This window comes from Coptis chinensis, chromosome 4, assembly GCF_015680905.1.
Source record: "Coptis chinensis isolate HL-2020 chromosome 4, ASM1568090v1, whole genome shotgun sequence".
Lineage (NCBI taxonomy): Eukaryota > Viridiplantae > Streptophyta > Magnoliopsida > Ranunculales > Ranunculaceae > Coptis > Coptis chinensis.
In genome coordinates, this window is record NC_141459.1 from 14,734,938 (window position 1) to 14,755,189 (window position 20,252).

General features: G+C 35.7%; 3 protein-coding genes across 3 annotated transcripts; all 3 read left to right on the forward strand.

The window, feature by feature from the left end:
• The first annotated feature begins 778 nt into the window (after window positions 1-778).
• Window positions 779-5,752, forward strand: LOC147502093 (uncharacterized). The gene is made up of 4 exons (XM_086607056.1): window positions 779-2,139; window positions 3,992-4,071; window positions 4,493-4,757; window positions 4,867-5,752. Exons 1-4 carry the CDS (start codon window positions 1,368-1,370, stop codon window positions 5,130-5,132), a joined length of 1,383 nt encoding a protein of 460 aa, XP_086463182.1. The 5' UTR covers window positions 779-1,367; the 3' UTR covers window positions 5,133-5,752.
• A 1,081-nt stretch (window positions 5,753-6,833) lies between these two features.
• Window positions 6,834-13,607, forward strand: LOC147502094 (serine hydroxymethyltransferase, mitochondrial-like). The gene is given in 18 exon segments (XM_086607055.1): window positions 6,834-6,991; window positions 7,080-7,133; window positions 7,249-7,335; window positions 7,484-7,605; window positions 7,737-7,813; window positions 8,151-8,275; window positions 8,811-8,840; window positions 8,843-8,905; window positions 10,627-10,719; window positions 10,969-11,094; window positions 11,096-11,167; window positions 11,309-11,413; window positions 11,820-11,885; window positions 12,072-12,149; window positions 12,406-12,517; window positions 12,626-12,736; window positions 12,878-13,052; window positions 13,400-13,607. Coding segments are annotated over 17 exon segments (1,560 nt in total). The 5' UTR covers window positions 6,834-6,901; the 3' UTR covers window positions 13,027-13,052; window positions 13,400-13,607.
• Window positions 13,608-13,995: 388 nt separating this feature from the next.
• On the forward strand, window positions 13,996-16,512 carry LOC147502095 (putative pentatricopeptide repeat-containing protein At5g52630). Its single transcript, XM_086607054.1, has 2 exons — window positions 13,996-14,168; window positions 14,257-16,512. The coding sequence occupies exons 1-2, from the start codon at window positions 14,070-14,072 to the stop codon at window positions 16,450-16,452; spliced, it is 2,295 nt and encodes a 764-aa protein (XP_086463180.1). The 5' UTR covers window positions 13,996-14,069; the 3' UTR covers window positions 16,453-16,512.
• Window positions 16,513-20,252: the final 3,740 nt, after the last annotated feature.

The window sequence follows — 20,252 nt, forward strand, 5'->3', positions numbered from 1 at the left end:
GTATCTAAAGTCCAAACACTCAATCAGTATAGTTCTTAAGTCTTCCACACCCAAAACTATCCATTTTAAGTTCAGAAATAACTTCATGATTAGAAATAATGGATAAAGTTGAAAATGTTATGTATCTAGGATTCTTGATAGATCCACACCCAAAGCTATACTTCATTTTAATTTTTCACACGTTCGGATAAAGTTGGGCGACATACTAGCAAGGTCATGGACACGTCTTAACTAATTTGCGTTTCTCTAATCTTCTCAATTCAAGTGATCATTTCCCATAAAAACCCATACCTAGACCCACCTAGAAGTTTCAGGAATCTGAGGCCCACAGATCAAAGATTGAAATTGGCAAACCAAAATAATTCTGGCAATTGAATTAGTGCAAAGAAATCACTTGGAATATGGTAGCCTCTTATTAAACAGTTATCAATATTGAAAATTTGGCACTGACAAAAGCTTACATAGGCTTCAATATCAGGTAGTTATAAGGCCCAATAATATGTCAATTGAAAGTATGGACTTATATCCAGTCCAGCCCAACCAAACGCCAAAGTGGTGAGAAGACGTGTAAACCGTCCAACATTACTATTGTACATTTGTACGGTCAATCAATGTCTCAAGTTTCCCACCACCTCGTATTCGTAACACCACCAACTAAAAAAAGAGTTTGTGTTGTCTTCGATCTCAAATAATCGCAACAAAAAAACTAAAAATAGCAAATACAGTGTTCGATCTCAAAAACTAATTTAAAACAAAATGCAGACGTGATGGACTGAATGGATATTGAAAAGGGTAAACCAAAATAATATAGAAAAAGTTTTGTTTAAACATTATTAATTAATTAATTAATTTTGACTAGTATTCCATTAGAAGTTGGAAGTTTCTAGGAAACTCTGCATGGCACATGGCACAACATCATTAACACCTGTTATTGTTCTTTCTCTTCATCTCTGATTATTTAAATAATATAATTGAACCATCCACCATCCATTATTTTAATAAAATATAGTTGTTGAACAAGACAAGGACATACATTTGAGTATCTGGAAAACGTTTACTATTTCTAGCTTGGGTGTTTTATTTTGGAAATTGGGTTGCTCAGTTTCAACGGTCTTGAATAAGGTGTGGATTTTATCTTTTTTTGGATTGTTTATGTGTTAATTTGTTGTATGGTGAGATTTTTTGGTTGGAGCATTCCTAAAGTTTTAAACTTTTGTAGATATTTAAGGATTAGATCATTTTGAATACTTGTTAGTTAATATGTGCATTTGAAGGTTTGATTGGTTAGTTGACATTGGAATTTCATAGAAATTTTGAAATTTGAGAGCTGGAATTGGGAATTAAGGGCCGATTTTGTAGAATATTATATGTGTATGGGCCATGTTCTACAAGATCAAAGTGGAGAATCAGAGGAAATGGATAGAGAAGCTACCAGGGAATCTCCTCTCAGGGAAATTCGAAGTACTCGAAATCGATTCCCTGGAGCTGTGAGACTAAAAGCTTATAGATTTGATGGATTGGGAAATTTTGATAACAAGGAATGGGATTTATCAGAAGGTACTGGTAAAGAAGGTATTGGTAAAGAATTTTGTTGGTATCATGTTGAAATTCCAAGGGGTAATCATAAGCTCTTAGTATCAGCACAATACCTTATTGACGTCTTATGTCCTCCATTGAAACTTCAAGACATTCTTTCGCTTGTGAGCAATGGACCCTTTTGTGGGCATGTTGATGGAGCCTTGGTATTCAGGGTGAATTCACCAGGTCCTGCTCATAGTGATTTTACGATTCGAATCGCTGCAAGGATTACCGAGAACTCTGTGATTACTGTATCTTTGGGACGTGTTGCGCGGTTAGGGTTCTCGCCTACTGGTCAATCACTTCTTTCAGAGGTTCCTAGTGTAGAGAGTCCCAGTGTGGCTGGAGGTCAGGAGAACGACGAAAATAGCATTGTTATTATGGAGCATGTTCTTGAATTTTTTTTGACAATGAATCACTCGGAGGAGGCCGATAATCCGGTTCCTAAGACTGTCTCAAATCTCGTTGTTCATGTTCTCGATACACATGTGGATCACCTTCAAGATATAGTGACCAAGCTTGAGATGGATTTGGATTCTGTTGAGCTCCATATGGATAAAGGTAACTTTTGCTGAAACAGTTCTTTCTGTTGTCATTTCTCTTTTCCTCGTCAATGATTATTTCACACTGAGGTGGTTCACCTCTTGGTGTCATTTCGTTCTGTGCATCCCCCATTTCTCTATGTTTGTACAGTATTATAATTACGTGGTTTGGGTTAAGTCTTGAGCTGGAATATTTTTTCTTTGTGTATGCTCAAAATAATTCAACAAATGCTAATAAGTTCATTGTTTTAGGTTATAATTATGCTGGCTGTATTGGTTTCTCACACAATCACCTTTCCCCACCATTTATGTGTTAAATAATAGGTTCATTTATACTATCTAGTATGTGGCCCCCAGATAGTGCTTTGCATACACATCTCTTCTTTAGCCTGGATCTATGAGGTTGAGTTGTTGCTTCGCCAATACAAAGGTTAGGTGTTGAAACTAATATCTTACAAAGTTTATGCACTGTTTAATATTTCTAATTGTGTCTACATCAGAAATATCTTAAGCTTGCCCTAACCTCAATCTAATGGTTGTATGAAATGAACTTCGTGATGTGTTTCTCAGTTTGCACCACAAAAGATATTCTTGATCATCACTTGAGTTTTGTTAAACATGTCTCACTCTTTACTTTAAGAGGACAAGTTGAGGTCATTAAATCATAAGTATAGAAAAGAAAGCTAACGTTTGATGAACAATAGAGCCAAAGTTGTTGTCATTGATGCCTAGAAGTAGACCCCCCACCCCCTTTCTTTTGGGAGATCAGAAAAGTGGTTCTTTAAACCAGAACCCGTATTTTTAATTAATATTTACTCTCGATTACTAAAAGATTAAAGTCATTTATGATTTTCAATGCTACTTATCTGTATATAATTCCTTATTAGTCGTTGAGATGATACAATGTCATTAACCAATTCCATTCTGACATTTTTTTTTAAAGTATTGGTTACTTGTTAGTAATATCGTTCGAGTAGTTAGTAAAACCTTTATGAAATTCAATTCTTTGAGACACAGAGACAGCATTTAAAACTCCCTTTGAAACTTTAAAGTTAAGAAGATGAGCTTGAAGATGCGTACAATACCGTCACCACGATGGCATCATCTTCAGAAACACCACATGCCATAGTCCATAGAACTACTAAGTTTATCTTTCACTACCCTACCTTCACCACTGACATCATTGATTTTGTCATCATGCTGACTTCTGAACAATCATGGTGCACCGACATGAGTTTCGCACCATCATTTAGTTGTTGTTTTTTAGAGCTCCAAATGACATATAGCTCAGGGCGTCATGTCTTCATTCCATAGTACAATCGAAGTGTAAGTGGATACGTTATTCCATTGGCAGTTTATTTATGCGAGACTTATAATTCGTCTTAATGTGATAAAGAAAATATGCATTTCAGTTGAACTGTCCCCTTCCCTTTCTCTGGTTTCAGCACAATAACTTTAACACAATAAATTTAATAAATCTCCCCTGGTTAATGGGTTCTCTCTAGATTTTGTAACATTCAGCATTGCTTTTTAAGGGTTTACAATTGTTTTTCACAGTGAGCAAACAAGGGACCTCAAACAAGAGAAAAATTGGTTGGTTGACTTTCTAGAGTAGAAGAAGGAAAAATAACAATAGAAAAAGAGAATATAGTGGGAAACGTTGATAATGCGTTCTGGAAATACTTTGATCTTTATACGATTGACTTCTCTTCAAGTGGCACGGTGGGAATTACATGTTATACTAGTATCAAGTTTGTTTCTGTAGCAGCAGTAAGGTTTTTGAGGGTTGAGGAACATTATCCTGTTATTGAGTCTTCATAATTTTCAATTGAATAAAAGTACGACATGTGACCTCATAACCTTTGTTGCAGGTGGTTTTGCTTTAAAGAAACAAATGATGGATGACAGAAGATTCCCAAAAATGCATCTGAATTTGCAGCGCCTCCTGCAGGTAGTTTCTCAGGCTGAAGTCACTCGTGTTGATTTAAGTAGAAAAGCTAGTGTAATATTCTTCAAATAGATCAAGTATAGTCCTGTGGACTAAACTGTAAAAGGTGCTCCTACATGCTTGTTATCATGCATTTCTATTCTGATGAACTATTGCATGCACTGCACCAGCTAAATCTCGGTCCAATCCATGAGCTTGCATGGTTGTTGGAAGAAATCTTTTATATGTGAGTTATAATATAATACTGGTAGCTGTGGGCACCTGCAGTGCTTTATACATGTGTGGTGTATCCATTCCAGTTGAATTCCTAGATGAAACTTTTTCTACCTTTTAATTGTGAACTCATGAGAAGAGGTCTGGAGACCTTATCACGAGTCGCATGCCAAACGATCATGGTTCTAAATTTAGTGTTTGTGTAACCCAGGTAATTGCGCATGGGGAACAAGTGTTTCCACGTGTCAAAGAAAAATGTGCTACCAAGGCCTGGTTCTCTGGTGAAGATGTTGTTGCTTTAGAAGAGTTAATCGGGCGGATCAGGAGACTAAAAGAGAACGTTGGTTTTATAGCAAATCGTGTCACAGCAATCCAGGCTGGTCTAGACAGCTGGCAGGCTGAGCAAATAAACAGGAAGCTGTACTATCTCTCATTTCTTTCAATTATATTCCTTCCACTGTCCATTGTCACTGGAGGTAAACTCTCTGTTCAGTTCAATTGTTTTGCTTTGCAGTTCCACAGTTTTCCTGCATGATTTTGATTTTATTGAGAATTATTCAGTCAAATATCCACTTCTCTTAACAGTATTTGGGATGAACGTGGGGGGCGTGCCATGGACAGGGCAGAATAATCCTCTCCTAAAAGAAGGGTTCCGAAATGTCATGTTGATCTGTGTTGCAATGGTACTTCTTGTACTGCTTTGCTTTATTTTCCCAGCTCTTTATGTCCGCTTGGCTTCTTGGAGGAAGCAAATGCTATTGAAGAGAAGTTGGTCTCTGAACAGGAAGTCCTTCTTTAGAAGAAATGTTGAAGGTAGAACTCAAGAAAGAAGCGGCTACCTACGGATATGATTAGACTCGTGTCCTTATGCCACCAGTGCGAAGTTGCTTGACCCAGAGGGGTTCAGTGATCTGCAATTCAACCTTGAGGTTTTCGCGACATGTCTTCCACAGTGCTCAGAAATTAACGTCTGTGTATATCATCCTCTTCGCATCATTTGTGATATGCCCAACTGTATCAATGGATGAGAATAAGTCAGCAAACACTCAGTGCCCATCGATAGAGAGGAAAGCAGCTTCTTGCCAATTCTGGGCTGCAGGTGTTGATATTTCTGTCGGTATTCAATTTGATTCATTATTTCAGGGTTCTTAACATGCCCAGTTTCTGAATAATAGACTGAAACACATGCAAACATGTTTACTGTAAAATGTATATTTTTGGCCGAGTTTTGGAACTATAATTACCTTCAGATAGTTGTGATGTCCTTGAAAAAAAGTAGCCTAGTCTAAAAGTTTTAGTTGCGCCAATAATGTCCCAGAGAACCCCTGCCATAATGTGTTTCTATATTGTTGAAACCTATACTGGGTAGTCTCATGCTTAAATTTGAGTTTTAGCCTGCACTTGGTACAAAAGCCGATCTGGAAGAGCATTACTTGGTAAACCGGAAAGTGAAAATGAAGTGTTTCAAGGACTTTGATGGTCTTGGTGGTGAGCCTCAACAAATTTCAGTATCAAAGGTGATACAAATCAGCCAAAACTTTGACTATAAAAAATTTGGCATTCTTCATATAACTTTCAGGGTCAGATTCCCAGCGCCAAAGCCCTACCATGCAGATCGATACAGGGCCCGGCCTTATTGTTATTATCTTTTGGACATGTTATTACTGTTAATCACATCAATGGAAAATTGCTGCTTTATAGAGAGTGACATCTCTAATCAGATACACAAGAAGCATTCCAACATGAATCCACAATCTGATATTGCAAAACATGGGTGGTTTATCCGTTTATGTGGCTACTAGCTAAAAGAGCTCGGATAGGGCATGGGTGGTTAGTTTTAGGATGATGATGTTGGTACGTGGCATCATTGCATCGTGAACCTTATTCCCACCTTAAGAATGTTAGAAAGTCTTTCTCAAATTTTTATTATTTTTAATTATTTAGTTTTATATCTTTGTTTTTAACATTTCGTTTAACTGTAATCACTTATGGCCGTGCGTGCATGGTGCGTTTCTACAAAACCTCACAGGTAGATTTCAATTAAGGAACTTCGGTCATAGTGTCATCTTAAGAATTTAGGATATGAATTTCTGAGTCCCACATGCTTACATGCCCATGAGACACGGACTGTTAGTTGACCCTAAGTGTATAACACACGATTAGAACAAGTTGATGCTCTGAGTTATTCACCTAATTTTCTTATTACCGTCTAACACATATATATGATGTATCTTTCTGTATATGGACGAAGAATCACTGTCATTGTTGGTGTTTAAAATCTTGTTCAACGTTGTTAGATCTGAAGTTTAAAACAAGAAAATTAATGGTAGAATACGAGAGAGGCTCAGAGCAAGTCCAATGGGGGTGCTGCTATATGTGCTAGAACGAGTATAGCCCCTGGACATATAGGTTGTCGTATTGCAAATTTGCAATATATATATATACTGAGAAAAGAAAGTAATTGAATTTCAAATAAAAAAATAATAATTTTTTTTTTTTTTTTTTTTGAGTTTAACCGCCATCAGTCACCAACCCCACAAAGGAAAACACTAAAAATGGCAAAAATCATTTTTTTTATTCTCTTTCCTCTTTTATCAACAACCAACCATTCTCTCGCTCAATGGCGATGGCAATGGCGCTACGCAAACTTTCTTCTTCTGTCCACAAACCAATCCGTCCTCTCTTCACTGCTGATACTTTCTATCACATGGTTCTTTCTCTTTCTTTTATCTCTATTCATTTCTACGTAGTTTTTTTTTTTCTTCTCTTTATACTGATTTGTTTTGTTTGTTGGGCAGACATCTTTGCCGAATGAAGTTGTATATGAGAAGGAGAAAAACAACTCTGTTCCTGTAATAAGCCGAATATGTTTTATCTTTTTTTTTTTTATAGAATCTCATTCATTCATTCATTAAGATCTGTGATTGTTTATATATGTATATATATTTGTTTTGTTTTGATATTCAGTGGCCGAAGCAATTGAATTCTCCATTGGAAGTTGTTGATCCAGAGATTGCTAATATTATCGAGCTTGAGAAAGCTAGGCAATGGAAGGTGATATTATTTTCTCTTTACTTTGAATCTGTAGTTGAAGTTTGAGCAATCAAGTTTTCTTTGGTTTATCTTCTTTTTCTTAAATTTACAACTGAAAAGTTTTTTTTTTTCGAGGTTACTTACTAATTGAATTACTTGTTTTGTGAAGGGACTGGAACTCATTCCTTCAGAGAATTTCACTTCACTCTCGGTTATGCAAGCGGTTGGGTCTGTCATGACCAACAAGTATAGTGAAGGATATCCTGGTGCTAGATACTATGGAGGAAATGAGTATGACAATCCATTATTTTGTTTTCATTTCCATTACTTCTCTTCTATAGTAGCTATTGTTGTTTATTTCACAATGAACAAGTGTTTTGGTTCTATGGTTAATGTTCATATGTTGCCTTGCGTCAATACAGGTACATTGACATGGCAGAAACTTTATGTCAGAAGCGTGCACTGGAGGCGTTTCGGTTGGACCCTGCAAAATGGGGAGGTAAATTCTTATGATGTAAGCTTATTTCAATAGAAAAGTCCTATATAGGTTTTTGTTTCTCTTCACCCTTTTGGAGGTAGGTTGTTCAATTCAATGTGGCTTGCAATTTAGGCACTTAGGCTGCTATTGGTATGAAAGTAAATCTTATGAACGTTGCTTGACAATAATGATATTTTATTTTCTGTATCACTGTAACATATGACGCGAACTTGATTGAAATTTTGCCAAAGACAATATTAACAACTTTTCCCTCTAGTAGGAGTTGCTTTTCAGTAGTTTTATATCTGTTTCAATGTGATGCTTTCTTTCGTTGTCTTACTTACCTTATATCTTGCAGTCAACGTGCAGTCCCTGTCTGGGTCTCCTGCTAACTTCCAAGTTTATACTGGACTTCTGAAACCTCATGAGAGAATCATGGCACTTGATCTTCCTCATGGTGGGCATCTTTCACATGGGTATCAGGTGCTTACTATTTTTCCTCATTCAAATTATAGTCAGTTGAAGTGAATGATACCTTTCCAGAGTGACTTTCTGCATAGTTTTCTTTCTTAAATGTGCACTTTCACTCTTTATTCTAGTAATGTGGAAAGTCTATTCGGTCTGTTTGGCATTTATCTACTGGATTTTGTTTTTTATTTTTGTTTTTAAAATTTCTATTACAATCATTCTAGATGTATTATTTATTTCGAAAAACCACATATCTTTATCAGTATCTTGAACTTACAATACTTTTCCAATATCCTAAAGCACATTTCTATGGACTTGAAACTCCTACGATCCAGTAGGATTTATAAAACCACCTCTTCTGGTGATGTTTTTATTGCATACTGAAGTACTGAACTGGAAAAATGTAAAAGATTTTTACAGTTGTTAATATTTTTATTATTCTAATGCAAATCCAGAGTGAGCATATGATACTTTCCATTGTAATAGCATTTTGTTTCTACATGCGAAGATTTTCTTGGGCTAGAACTCACCATCTTATTTGCTCGTGCAGACTGACACCAAGAAGATATCCGCTGTGTCTATATATTTTTTGAGACAATGCCATATAGATTGGATGAGAGCACTGGTTATATTGACTATGACCAGGTATTGTTTTATTTTTGTATTTTGGCTGCCTTGTTTCAGTTGTACTCCAGGATGTGTTTCCATATAAGAAACATTATGCACTTATTGGCAGCATTTTTCTAGTTTTCTAATTCCAATCCAGATCATAAAATCATTTAAGGTAGTAGCACGAAGAGGAGTGAACTGGGAAATTTAAGTGAGGTGTCTGGATTTCTCAATAAGCTTACGGCTAAACTCAGCGCCGCTCTTCAGTGAGACATGGTAGAATACAATGCATAAGAATGAAATTTACGTCTCATTCTAGTTATTGGGCCGCTCTTAGGTGTGCTACCTTGACCAGTGATAATCTTAGGAAGGAGAAATGATTTTGGTAAGAATTCTACTCCTTAAGTAAGATTGACGTCAAATAGGTTAGTCTTGCCATATTTTGACCCATGGATTTTTTCTTTTCTCTCTCTCTCTCTCCTCCCCTCTCTCTGTCTGTTCTGCCGTGAAGTTAATGATGCTAGTTTAGTGATGGGCCTCTTAACATTGTTTCAATTGAGGGTATATTCTCTGAAGGCTAATTCACTTTGGTGCTTGGTTCTGTAACATTGGGTGTTCCTCATTTTCATTGAAATCCTCCTTGAGGTCCTTATGAGATATAAGAAGAGATTCTAATAATCAACCAAGCTTTTCATTATTCATTAATGGCGTTACCGAGTTTCACTCTTTCTCTTTCTTGTTACAAAAGTGTGGAATGAAAAAAATGAATGATCTTTCTCCTGTCTCTTTCTCTCACTTCCCTCTGCTGAGAATGTTGTGGACTGAATTGACTTGTTGTGACTTGTCTTTTTCTGTAGCACCCTTTCTCCTTTTATAGCTGCTTCACATGGGCTTCATCCAATAGCTTTATGCCATGTGTCCATTCCTTTTCCTTTCTCTTCTACCTGCAATTTATACTAATATATCGGCTCTCTTGCGATATTGTATTAGAAAATTATTGAAATATTGGCGAATATCGTTAGTATACGATATTTGGCCACCACAATGATGTCCATGAAGGCATTCTTTTTTATGGTTCAAGGTGTGGGAAGAGTTCAGGGGGATTCTGTTTGGGTATTATATTTTGGTAGAATTCCATTATGTATTGTCATGTGGGGCAGCATCACAGATTGCGTAATTGGGGATTTGATCTTTTATCTGCTGTATTAGCTGTTTCATGTGTTGGCCATGTAGTCCCACTATATTATCTTGTATCTAATAGTCTCTATTGTTCGTATGAAAAAAGAAAACAAAGAGAAATGAATATTGGTACGTGCTTGTAAGTATTTTAAATAAATAGAGGTCACTTGAGAAATTAGGGAAAAGGAAAGATAAAGGAATACCTAGTTGGGTTATTTATGGATCTCAGAGTTTGTAAAATCAGCTTAGTAATTATTAGATTGTTCCTATGGTATTGGGAGATAGAACAAAAAGTAGTGAATTTTGTTACAATTATGAGGATAATCATATCGTTTCTGATACGCCCAATCACAAGGAAGGATGCTTGGAGCACATCTAATTATAAATTGTTATTAAATAAAGTATAACTGTACATGTCATTTAAATAGGAAGAATTTGTGAGTTTCTTGAAACCTACGTTTCCCATTTTATTTTCATTTGACTTCTCTAGAGTTTGCTCATTACATATATTATGCATATTGTTTTCTGGTCGCACTTTTTCTTATTTGAAAGATTTCTATGTGGATATTTAATTACAGTTGGAGAAAAGTGCCACACTCTTCAGGCCAAAGCTAATCGTTGCTGGTGCAAGTGCTTATGCACGCCTCTATGATTATGCGCGTATTCGCAAGGTAAACTTCATTATATTGAAATATACTAATCAAGCAAGGGATCATCCATCACTTCTTTATTTTTTGGGTTTTTTGTTTTGTTTTTGTCTCTTGTTTTTTGTGCTTTGTTGTTTGACACGTTTACTTGGATACTACGGCGGAAATGTGAGGGAAGATAGATCTTATAGTCTTATGTGTGTTTACTATGTGCCTATGTTCAAAATTTTATTGTAACTCTGATTTAAGACAAAGTTGTAATGGATTTGACAGGTCTGTGACAAGCAGAAAGCTATCCTATTGGCTGATATGGCACATATTAGTGGATTGGTTGCAGCTGGTGTCATTCCATCTCCTTTTGAATATGCAGATATAGTGACCACCACAACCCACAAGTCACCTCCGTGGGCCACGTGGAGCCATGATCTTCTATAGGAAAGGGCTGAAGGAGGTTAACAAAAAAGGAGAAGAGGTAATTGCATGTTGGCCTGTTTTGTATTGAAGTTGAGATTATGGTTGGAATACCTGCATCACCGATCAAAAAGTAACTGGAAGGAAAGCTCTCAAAGTAAGTAGTCGCAATGATGATTAACGTTTCTATTCCATTTTGAAGGTCATGTATGATTTCGAAGACAAAATCAATGCTTCTGTCTTTCCTGGGCTTCAGGGTGGTCCACACAATCACACGATTGCTGGTTTAGCAGTTGCTTTGAAACAGGTTTGACTTTGTGATCTTCTTTAACCAACTGTTGATAAGGTGGAAACCTTCTTGGAATTAGTAAGTGGAATATTGTATTGCTGGTAGCAGTTAATCAAATGTCTCTAAGCACATGATGGTAATAATACATATGCCCGTACAGATTGGAGTTGGACATGTGAGATCCTATGTTATTAAACTTGCATAGATTAGTGGATGTTTTTGTAGTTCATTAAAGATGTACAATATGGATGATGGCCAAAACACTGGAAACGCTCTTCATACTGATAAAGTGATAATTGATATATAGTTTGTAGTATATTAGTGATAACAAGCTCCTTTCAACTTATTACTTTTGCGGTAAAATTATATTGAATGTAGGCATGATGTGTGTCTGCTCTCATTCATTGGTACCATATTGTTGCAGGCTACCACTTCAGAGTATAAAGCCTATCAAGAGCAAGTCCTCAGTAACTGCTCAAAGTTTGCCCAGGTATAATTACTGAGACGTTTACTCAATGTACTGGCGCTGCATGTCCCAACTGGCTTCAACTTTTTGTTTTTTTTTTCTCCAAAGTTAGTCATTAGTGGTCTCACATTAATGTTTGTTTGGTTAATACATGTGGTCAAATAGAATTTTTGTCTGTCCTTCTAATTTCCAAATTTTAACTTTGTGCAGACATTGACTGAGAAGGGTTATGACCTCGTCTCTGGAGGAACTGAGAACCATTTAGTATTGGTGAATCTGAAAAACATGGTGAAAGATTTTTCCTCTTAACTTCGCAGAACCAACCCTTTCTTCTTGTAACTAAAGTACCATACGATTCTATACCATTACCATGTTTTTTTAGTTTGGGGGGGAGGGCGGCAACAGCTGACTTAATCATCATTTGACTAGCATACATATGGTTCTATACCAAGAATATGCTTGTTACATTACATAAAAGAATTGTACAAACTAAATTCTCAATATGACTATCAGAACTTCAATCACGGGCTATTTGTTCCTGTAGGGTATTGATGGATCGAGAGTTGAGAAGGTGCTGGAGATGGTTCACATTGCTGCCAACAAGAACACTGTTCCAGGGGATGTGTCTGCCATGGTTCCTGGAGGCATCCGGATGGGTAGATGCATCTTCCTTGTATCTCTATTTAGTTTATTTCTTGTGTGTTTTCATTTTAAGACCAAGTACTGCAGACTGATGAGCTTCCTTCCTCTTTGGTGGTTCACAGGAACCCCAGCCCTTACATCAAGGGGCTTTCTCGAGGAGGATTTTGCCAAAGTGGCAGAGTTCTTCGATGTTGCTGTGAAGTTGGCTCTGAAAGTTAAAGCCGAAACCAAAGGTCGTAATGTTACCAGTTTTTTATCCTACAGATAGTTCCTGAGAAATTTTGTTCACTTGCATGGCATGAATTCTTATGAATGCAAGGCTTGTTAAAATTTCTAATATGAGATGCATTATTTTGTGGGATTTTGTGAACCAGGAACAAAGTTGAAAGATTTCTTAGCCACAATCCAGAGTAGCAGTGACATTCAATCGGAGATTGCAAAAATCCGCAATGATGTTGAGGAGTATGCCAAACAATTCCCAACTATTGGGTTCGAGAAAGAAACAATGAAATACAAGAACTAAGGTCAAGGGTCTTAAAAATATGCAAGGTACACATGAATCCACTCAAAATCAGTACTTAACTTTTAGAGTGATTTCAAATTATTCACAAGTTATTTATGTAGGGCGGTGTAATGTAGTATTTTTGTATTTTTCTTTCAAGCGGTTTTTTTTTAGGATACATCATATCCTCTTATGAATGTTTAAATAATTCCAACCAATCTGATATAAAACGTCTGTAGTCACTACTCAGTGGAGTCTTCTGTCTTTGCGAACTACCAGTTATTATTCAAATTTTATTCTTCTCTTAAAACAGTTTTGTTTTTCGTACAGTCCTCAACTGTGTTGCGTTAGATCAATGTAACCGGTTCCTCATTGTATATTATCTGTGGAACAGGGACTGCCTGGAGCTTGTATGTTTTCTCAACTAAATGGAGGTGAACTTGAGAAGAAGCCATATTCTAGGAATATACTTATCAAGGATGGAATGTTGGAGAGCTCACAGTTCTAAATGAAGCATAACTTTTGATTTATTTCTTCAACCAATAAATGTATATTATACTTACTTTTATTTGATAAGTAGATCTATGGTCTCATTCCATATCTGTCTCTGCTCTTCTTTAGTTATGACTTCATAGGTGCCTGAAATGTTCTTCATCACTTAAGAAGATACTAAAGTAATTTATATATACCGGATTATATATAACGCATGGTGCCAGATATCAACACATGTAAATGTACCAACGACTTACATAAAGGCTGAAGCTGAAAAGCAATAAAAGAAAAAAATGGAAAGCAGTGGAAATTTGGACAGCCAAAGGCAAAAACCAATATAAATATTGACGAAAAGAGGCTATAGTATACTATTTCGAGGACAAACTTGATGGACTTTTAAGTTGTGATTTTCGAGGATGATGTTAAACTGTCATAACGGTCATTTTCAAACTCTTTTAACTGAAAGTGAAATTTGAAAAAATTAACTAACTAACAGTTTCTCCTTCCCTCCACAATTTTATCCAACAAGATCATTCTAGATAACGTATTCTTTTTCCTTCTTCTTTTAATTAATGGCCTCTCTTCCATCTGTTGCTGTAACCGGTGTCACTCAAAAGCTTGACTTGGAATACAGAAAATTCTCTCAACATTATTCCATTTCCACAGATAAGGTAATTAATTCAATCTTGTGTTCAACAACTTTAAGGTTCTTTCTATCTATCTATAAGGTTTAAATGTACTTCACTTTAAATGTTGCAGAACACAAACATTTCATACCAAAGAAGTTATACTAGCAAACCATCAGAGAAAAACATTGATCCTAAAAGCTTGGATTATAGAGAAGCACTTTCTATCTTAAAAGAAAGTAGTGTCGTCGAATCTGCTGTCTATGTTCCTATTTTGCAAGAATGTATAGACAACTATTCAGTTTCAGAAGCTCAAATGATTCACACCCATGTTATAAAAACAGGATGTCATGAAGATATGTTTCTTATGACATTTCTTATAAATGTTTATACCAAATGTGGGGCTATGGATTTTGCGCGTGGAGTTTTTGATAAGTTGTCTAAGAAGAATGTTGTTACTTGGACTGCTTTGATAACAGGTTACGTTCGCAATTCTGAGCCTGAATTGGCCATCAGAGTTTTTCTAGAATTGTTGGAATCTGGGGCTTATCCGACGAATTACACTTTGGGGGCTGTAGTAAGTGCTTGTTCTTCTTTGTATTTAGTTGGCATGGGGAAGCAAATTCATGGCTATATTGTTAAGTACAATATTGAGTCTGATACTAGTACAGGGAATGCAATATGCAGCTTATATTCCAAATGTCGTCGTTTTGATTTAGCGGTTAAAGCCTTTAGAAGGATCCCTGAGAAGAATGTAATTTCTTGGACAACGATGATATCCGCTTGTGGTGATAACGGTGATGCTATGTTGGGTTTGAAAATCTTTGTTGAGATGCTCTTAGATGGCGTTGAACCGAATGAGTTCACACTGACTAGTGTCTTGAGCTTATGTTGTGTAATGCAGGCTTTGGAATTCGGAGAGCAGGTTCACTCCTTGAGTATCAAGTTTGGATGTGTATCTAACCTACCCGTTAAAAATTCAATCATGTATTTGTATCTGAGATCTGGAAAAACAGACGAGGCACAGAAACTGTTTAGTGCAATGGAGACAATCAGTTTGGTTACATGGAATGCGATGATTGCAGGCTATGCCCAAATGATGGAGAATGAAAAGAATGTTTTGAAAGCTCAACATAGTGGAACAGATGCGCTTAACATCTTTCTTAAACTGAACCGATCAAGCCTGAAGCCTGATTTGTTCACCTTTTCAAGCATCCTAACTGTGTGTAGCAGCTTGGTGGCAATAGAACAAGGTGAACAGATCCATGCCCAGACCATCAAAACTGGGTTTTTATCCGATATCGTTGTTGGAAGTGCATTGGTTAACATGTATAACAAATGTGGCAGCATTGAGAAAGCGACCAGAGCCTTTGTCGAGATGCCCACGAGAACACTGATATCTTGGACGTCGATGATCACAGGATACGCTCAGCATGGACGGTCTGCCCAGGCTTTACAGCTTTTTGAAGATATGAGACTGGCAGGAGAGAGACCTAATAAGATTACATTTGTTGGTGTCTTTTCAGCTTGTAGCCATGCCGGCATGGTTGATCAAGCGATGAGATATTTTAAAATGATGAAGAAAGAGTACAGAATCAAGCCGGTTGTGGACCATTTTGCGTGTTTAGTTGATATGTTTGTTAGATTAGGTCGGCTACAAGACGCTTTTGATTTCATTGAGAAAATGGAATTTGAGCCCAATGAGTTTATATGGTCAATCTTGATTGCTGGTTGTAGAAGCCACGGGAATATGGACTTAGGATTTTATGCTGCGGAGCGCTTGCTTGAACTCAAGCCTAAAGACTTTGAGACTTATGTCTTACTGCTAAGCATGTATCTCTCAGCTGGGAGATGGAAGGATGTGTCGAAGGTGAGGAAACTAATGAAAGATGAAAATCTGGGCAAAGTAACGGATTGGAGCTCAATTAGCATTAAGGATAAGGTTCATTCTTTCAGACCTGATGACAGATCACAAAGTCATAGTACAGAGATTTACAAGTTACTGGATAATTTGCTTGACAAAGCAAAGAGTCTTGGATATGCATCACTAAAAAGCTTAGAGATGGCTGATGAGGAGGAGACTGACAAGACATTTTCTTCTGCTATCCATCACAGTGAGAAGCTGGCTGTTGCTTTTGGCTTGTTAAATATGACCAGTGGGGCCTCTGTACGCGTTCTCAAGAGTAGTAGTATGTGTAGGGATTGCCACAGTTTAATTATGTACATATCAGTATTAACTGGAAGAGAAATCGTAATTCGGGATAGCAAGCGACTTCACCAGTTCAATAACGGTCACTGTTCTTGTGGGGATTTTGGCAGTCTTCTGTAACTTCGGCGATTGTTCTTCTTCTTGTAATTGTCTCCAGAGAGATAGGATTTTGAATTTTGACACTGGGACTATGTAACCATTATTTGACCATGCAAAATAATGTGAAAAATCGAGCATCTAAATCTAAATCAACGCTTCAGAGGTTCTTCAGAGTAATCAACCCAAGATGGATCGTTTATATTTTGTGAACCTGAAGGAATTGAGTTTCACAAATGGTAACAAATAATGGAGTTTTTTCTTTCTGATCGTTAGTAGTTTTCGAACATATTAAAAATATTAACAACTATGTAGAGATATGAGATATGAATATTATATTGATCACTTATCTAAATTTTATGTAAAGTGAAAACCCCACCCTCCCTAAAAAGAGAAAACCCACATTTGATAAAGAAGTCAGATCTTTTCCGCCCGGGTGTAAAAGTACAAAAATATAGTAACACCTGTCCACCTATTTCACACCTATAACAAAGAGTTCTAACGGTGTTAGATAGAGATAAAACAACATTTTGTTTGTTTGCAATAGTAACAACACTTTCATAACTGAGTTCATCAAGAGGTATCTCGCTGGTAGACTTGATGCCCAATCCTTTCACTGGCTTCTTGAACCATATCTCATTAGTTAAATCGTAAGCGAACAAAGTAGTGTGGGTAAACGTGATAGAGATAAAACAACATTTTGTTTGTTCAATAGCAACAACACTTCCATAAGTGAGTTTATCAAGAGGTATCTCGCTGTTAGATTTGATGCCCAATCCTTTCACCTCTCATTAGTTAAATCGTAAGCGAACAGAGTAGTGTGGGTAAACATGAAGAGAATATCATCTAAAATGGTACCTCTTACCGACCAACATAATAAAGTATTGGACAAAGGTGTTGTTACTTGCTCCCACACCTTCCTTTTCACATCAAGTGAGAATACGCTCTGTTCGGAGCACAAGCACACAAAAAAGAAACCAGTAACTAAAAGGGTGCAAGGAACCTCAAGACATTAGCAGCCAAAAATAAAATCTTGTCGTAGTTTTGGGTTGGTTGAATATCGAAGTAAACACGGTAATATTGAATCCGCTAATTCACCGATCTTCCACTTCTCCATCCTTTTTCTCTTCTTCCCTATTAAACCATTTTTGTAACAACTATCACAATATAATTGGTATTCCCCAATTTCATTATGTTTGTTCAAGAGATTTTATTTTCTTTGGAATATATATATATATATATATATATATATATATATATATATATATATTTTTTTCGGATAGAGAGTAGAAGAAGAGGGCGATGGTCGATATATTCATGAGTTGCCTGTTTGGAATCCATGAATTGATTTTTATTATATATTTTACGTCAAGACTCAAGAGCTGAGAACAAAGAGTTTTTTTCCCTATTTTCCATGCACAGAATCATCTTTCCTGTTATTTTTGCATGATTTGTTTTGATTTTTTTGTTTTATCTCTATCTAACACTATTAGAACTTTTTGTTATTGGTGTGAAATAGGATGACATGTGTCACTATATTTTTGTAAGGTGTAAAAAGACAACTTTTACATCTGGGCGGAGAAGATTTGACCTCTATGATAAAACTCTTGGACTTCTTTTTGTTGTTTAATAATAAAATGTTGATTGAAATTTTATGAAAATACTCTATGAAGCGAAGATGATATTGAAGTTACTTGAAAATCAAAGAATTCCTAAACATAAGAAAAGGAATATGATAAACACAATTTTTAATGCAAAACTATACTTGTCGAGACATCCCCATCCCCATATACATATAACTATGCATGTTATTTTTTTGAGATTAGTTATATGCATTTACATCAAGTTTCGATTTTCCTTAATTAATTATTCTTTGAGGTTAATTAAGTATAGTTATATCTAGTTTAATTATTTATTGAGGTTAGTTCAATATATGCATTTGCATCTAGTTTGCGATTTCACATTAATTATTCTTTTTTGGTTAGTTCGATGTATTTGCATCCAATTTGCGATTTTCCATTAATTATTCTTTGAGGTTAATTCGACGCAGATGCATCCAGTTTCTAATTTTCTGTTAATTATTCTTTGAGATTAGTTCAGTGCATTTGCATCCCGTTTCCGATTTCCCGTTAACTATTCTTAGAGGTTAGTTTGCTACATTTGCATTGTGTTTCCAATTTCTTGTTAGTTATTTTTTGAAGTTAGTTTAGTGCGGTTACAGTCAGTTTTTGATTTTCTGTAAATTATTCTTGATATATCATTATTCTTCGAGGTTAGTTCAGCGCAGTTGCATCTAGTTTCTGATTTTATTTTAATTATTCTGAAGTTAGTCCACTGTATATGCATCCAGTTTCCGATTTCCCGTTAATTATTTTTCTTCAAGGTTAGTTTGATGCATTTGCATCATATTTCCGATTTCCCATCAATTATTTTTTGAGATTAGTTCTATGCAATTGTATCTAATTTTTGATTTTTCATTAATTATTTTTTGAGGTTATTTCAATGCAGTTGCATCCAGTTTCCCATTTCCCCATTAATTATTCTTTGAGGTTAGTTCAATGCATTTGCATCCAGTTTCCTATTTTTTGTTAATTATTTTTTGAGGTTATTTAAATGCAGTTGCATCCAGTTCTGATTTCTCGTTAATTATTGTTTGAGGTTAGTTTGATCTGATTTGCATCCAATTTGATTTTCGTTAATTATTGTTTGAGGTTAGTTCGATACAGTTGCATCCAGTTTATGATTTTCCGTTAATTATTTTTTTGATGAGTATAGTTTATTTTTTTGATGAGTATAGTTTTTTTTATTTTTTTGATTGTCAAGCTTGTTTTAAATGAGATTAGTAATTTGTTTATGCTAGCCAGGGGTTCGAGCCCCAGATATCTAGTATCATCACCCAAAAGTTTTACCAATTTTGCTAGTCTATTATATTTGCATCCAGTTTCTGATTTTCCATTAATTATTTTTTGAGATTAGTTCAATCTAATTGTATATAGTTTCTGAATTTCCATTAATCCTTTTTTAATGTTAGTTCTATACATTTACATCTTGTTTCTGATGTCTAGTTAAGTATTTTTTTAAAGTTAATTCAATGAAGTTACATCATGTTTCCGATTTTCCATTAATTATTCCTTAAAATTATGTCTATTGTTCACCCGTATATGCTGCTCATCTGTTCTAATTGGGTTGATATAACTGTCCTACGCGCTAATATTAGGGTGCTAAAGGTAGGCACGAAAGAGATCTTACAATGTTGTCTGTTTGTTAACCTTTGAAAAATACAAGACCGCCAGTCTTATCTTTTTTTTTGGTAACTCGCCAGTCTTATCTTTGTCGTTGGACCTAATTATGCATTAATTTTAATGATACTTAAAAGGTGTCGATGGTTATCCTTAAGTTAACGAAAATCGTTAACATTGTTTAGTAGCATGGACTTAAAAACGATATGAACAAGATATTGAAGACTTTAAGAATAATGAAAATATCTTAGAGGTACACCAAACAACTAGTCTGACTTGAAGCTGTTTTGTTGGGCCTTCAATGATCAAATTGGTGGGTCGTGCATTTTGCAAAAAGGAAAGGGTACAAAGCAAAAATATGAGAGCTACTTGAAGTTGTTTTGTTGTATCTAGACAAAGGGGGTCTTATTTCTTGCAAATTTCTTAGAAAATTTCGATATTGAAATTGATTTTTGAAAATTTCCGTTATGAGCTTCGAATTTGTGAAGATGAAACTCGGTGTCCAAGAAATTGAAGATAAGAACTGGTACGGTTATTATTTTCGTTTTTTTATTGCCTAATGTTTATACTATTTCTACTACAAAT

What these genes read in the sequence shown, in the direction of transcription:
- LOC147502095 (XM_086607054.1), top strand. Translation starts at nt 14,070, where the DNA reads ATGGCCTCTCTTCCATCTGTTGCTGTAACCGGTGTCACTCAAAAGCTT. An exon ending in ATTCCATTTCCACAGATAAG is followed by an intron (nt 14,169 to 14,256) that starts GTAATTAATTCA and finishes TAAATGTTGCAG; the next exon opens with AACACAAACATTTCATACCA.
- LOC147502093 (XM_086607056.1), top strand. Translation starts at nt 1,368, where the DNA reads ATGTGTATGGGCCATGTTCTACAAGATCAAAGTGGAGAATCAGAGGAA. An exon ending in TGAGCTCCATATGGATAAAG is followed by an intron (nt 2,140 to 3,991) that starts GTAACTTTTGCT and finishes CCTTTGTTGCAG; the next exon opens with GTGGTTTTGCTTTAAAGAAA. An exon ending in ACTGTCCATTGTCACTGGAG is followed by an intron (nt 4,758 to 4,866) that starts GTAAACTCTCTG and finishes TTCTCTTAACAG; the next exon opens with TATTTGGGATGAACGTGGGG.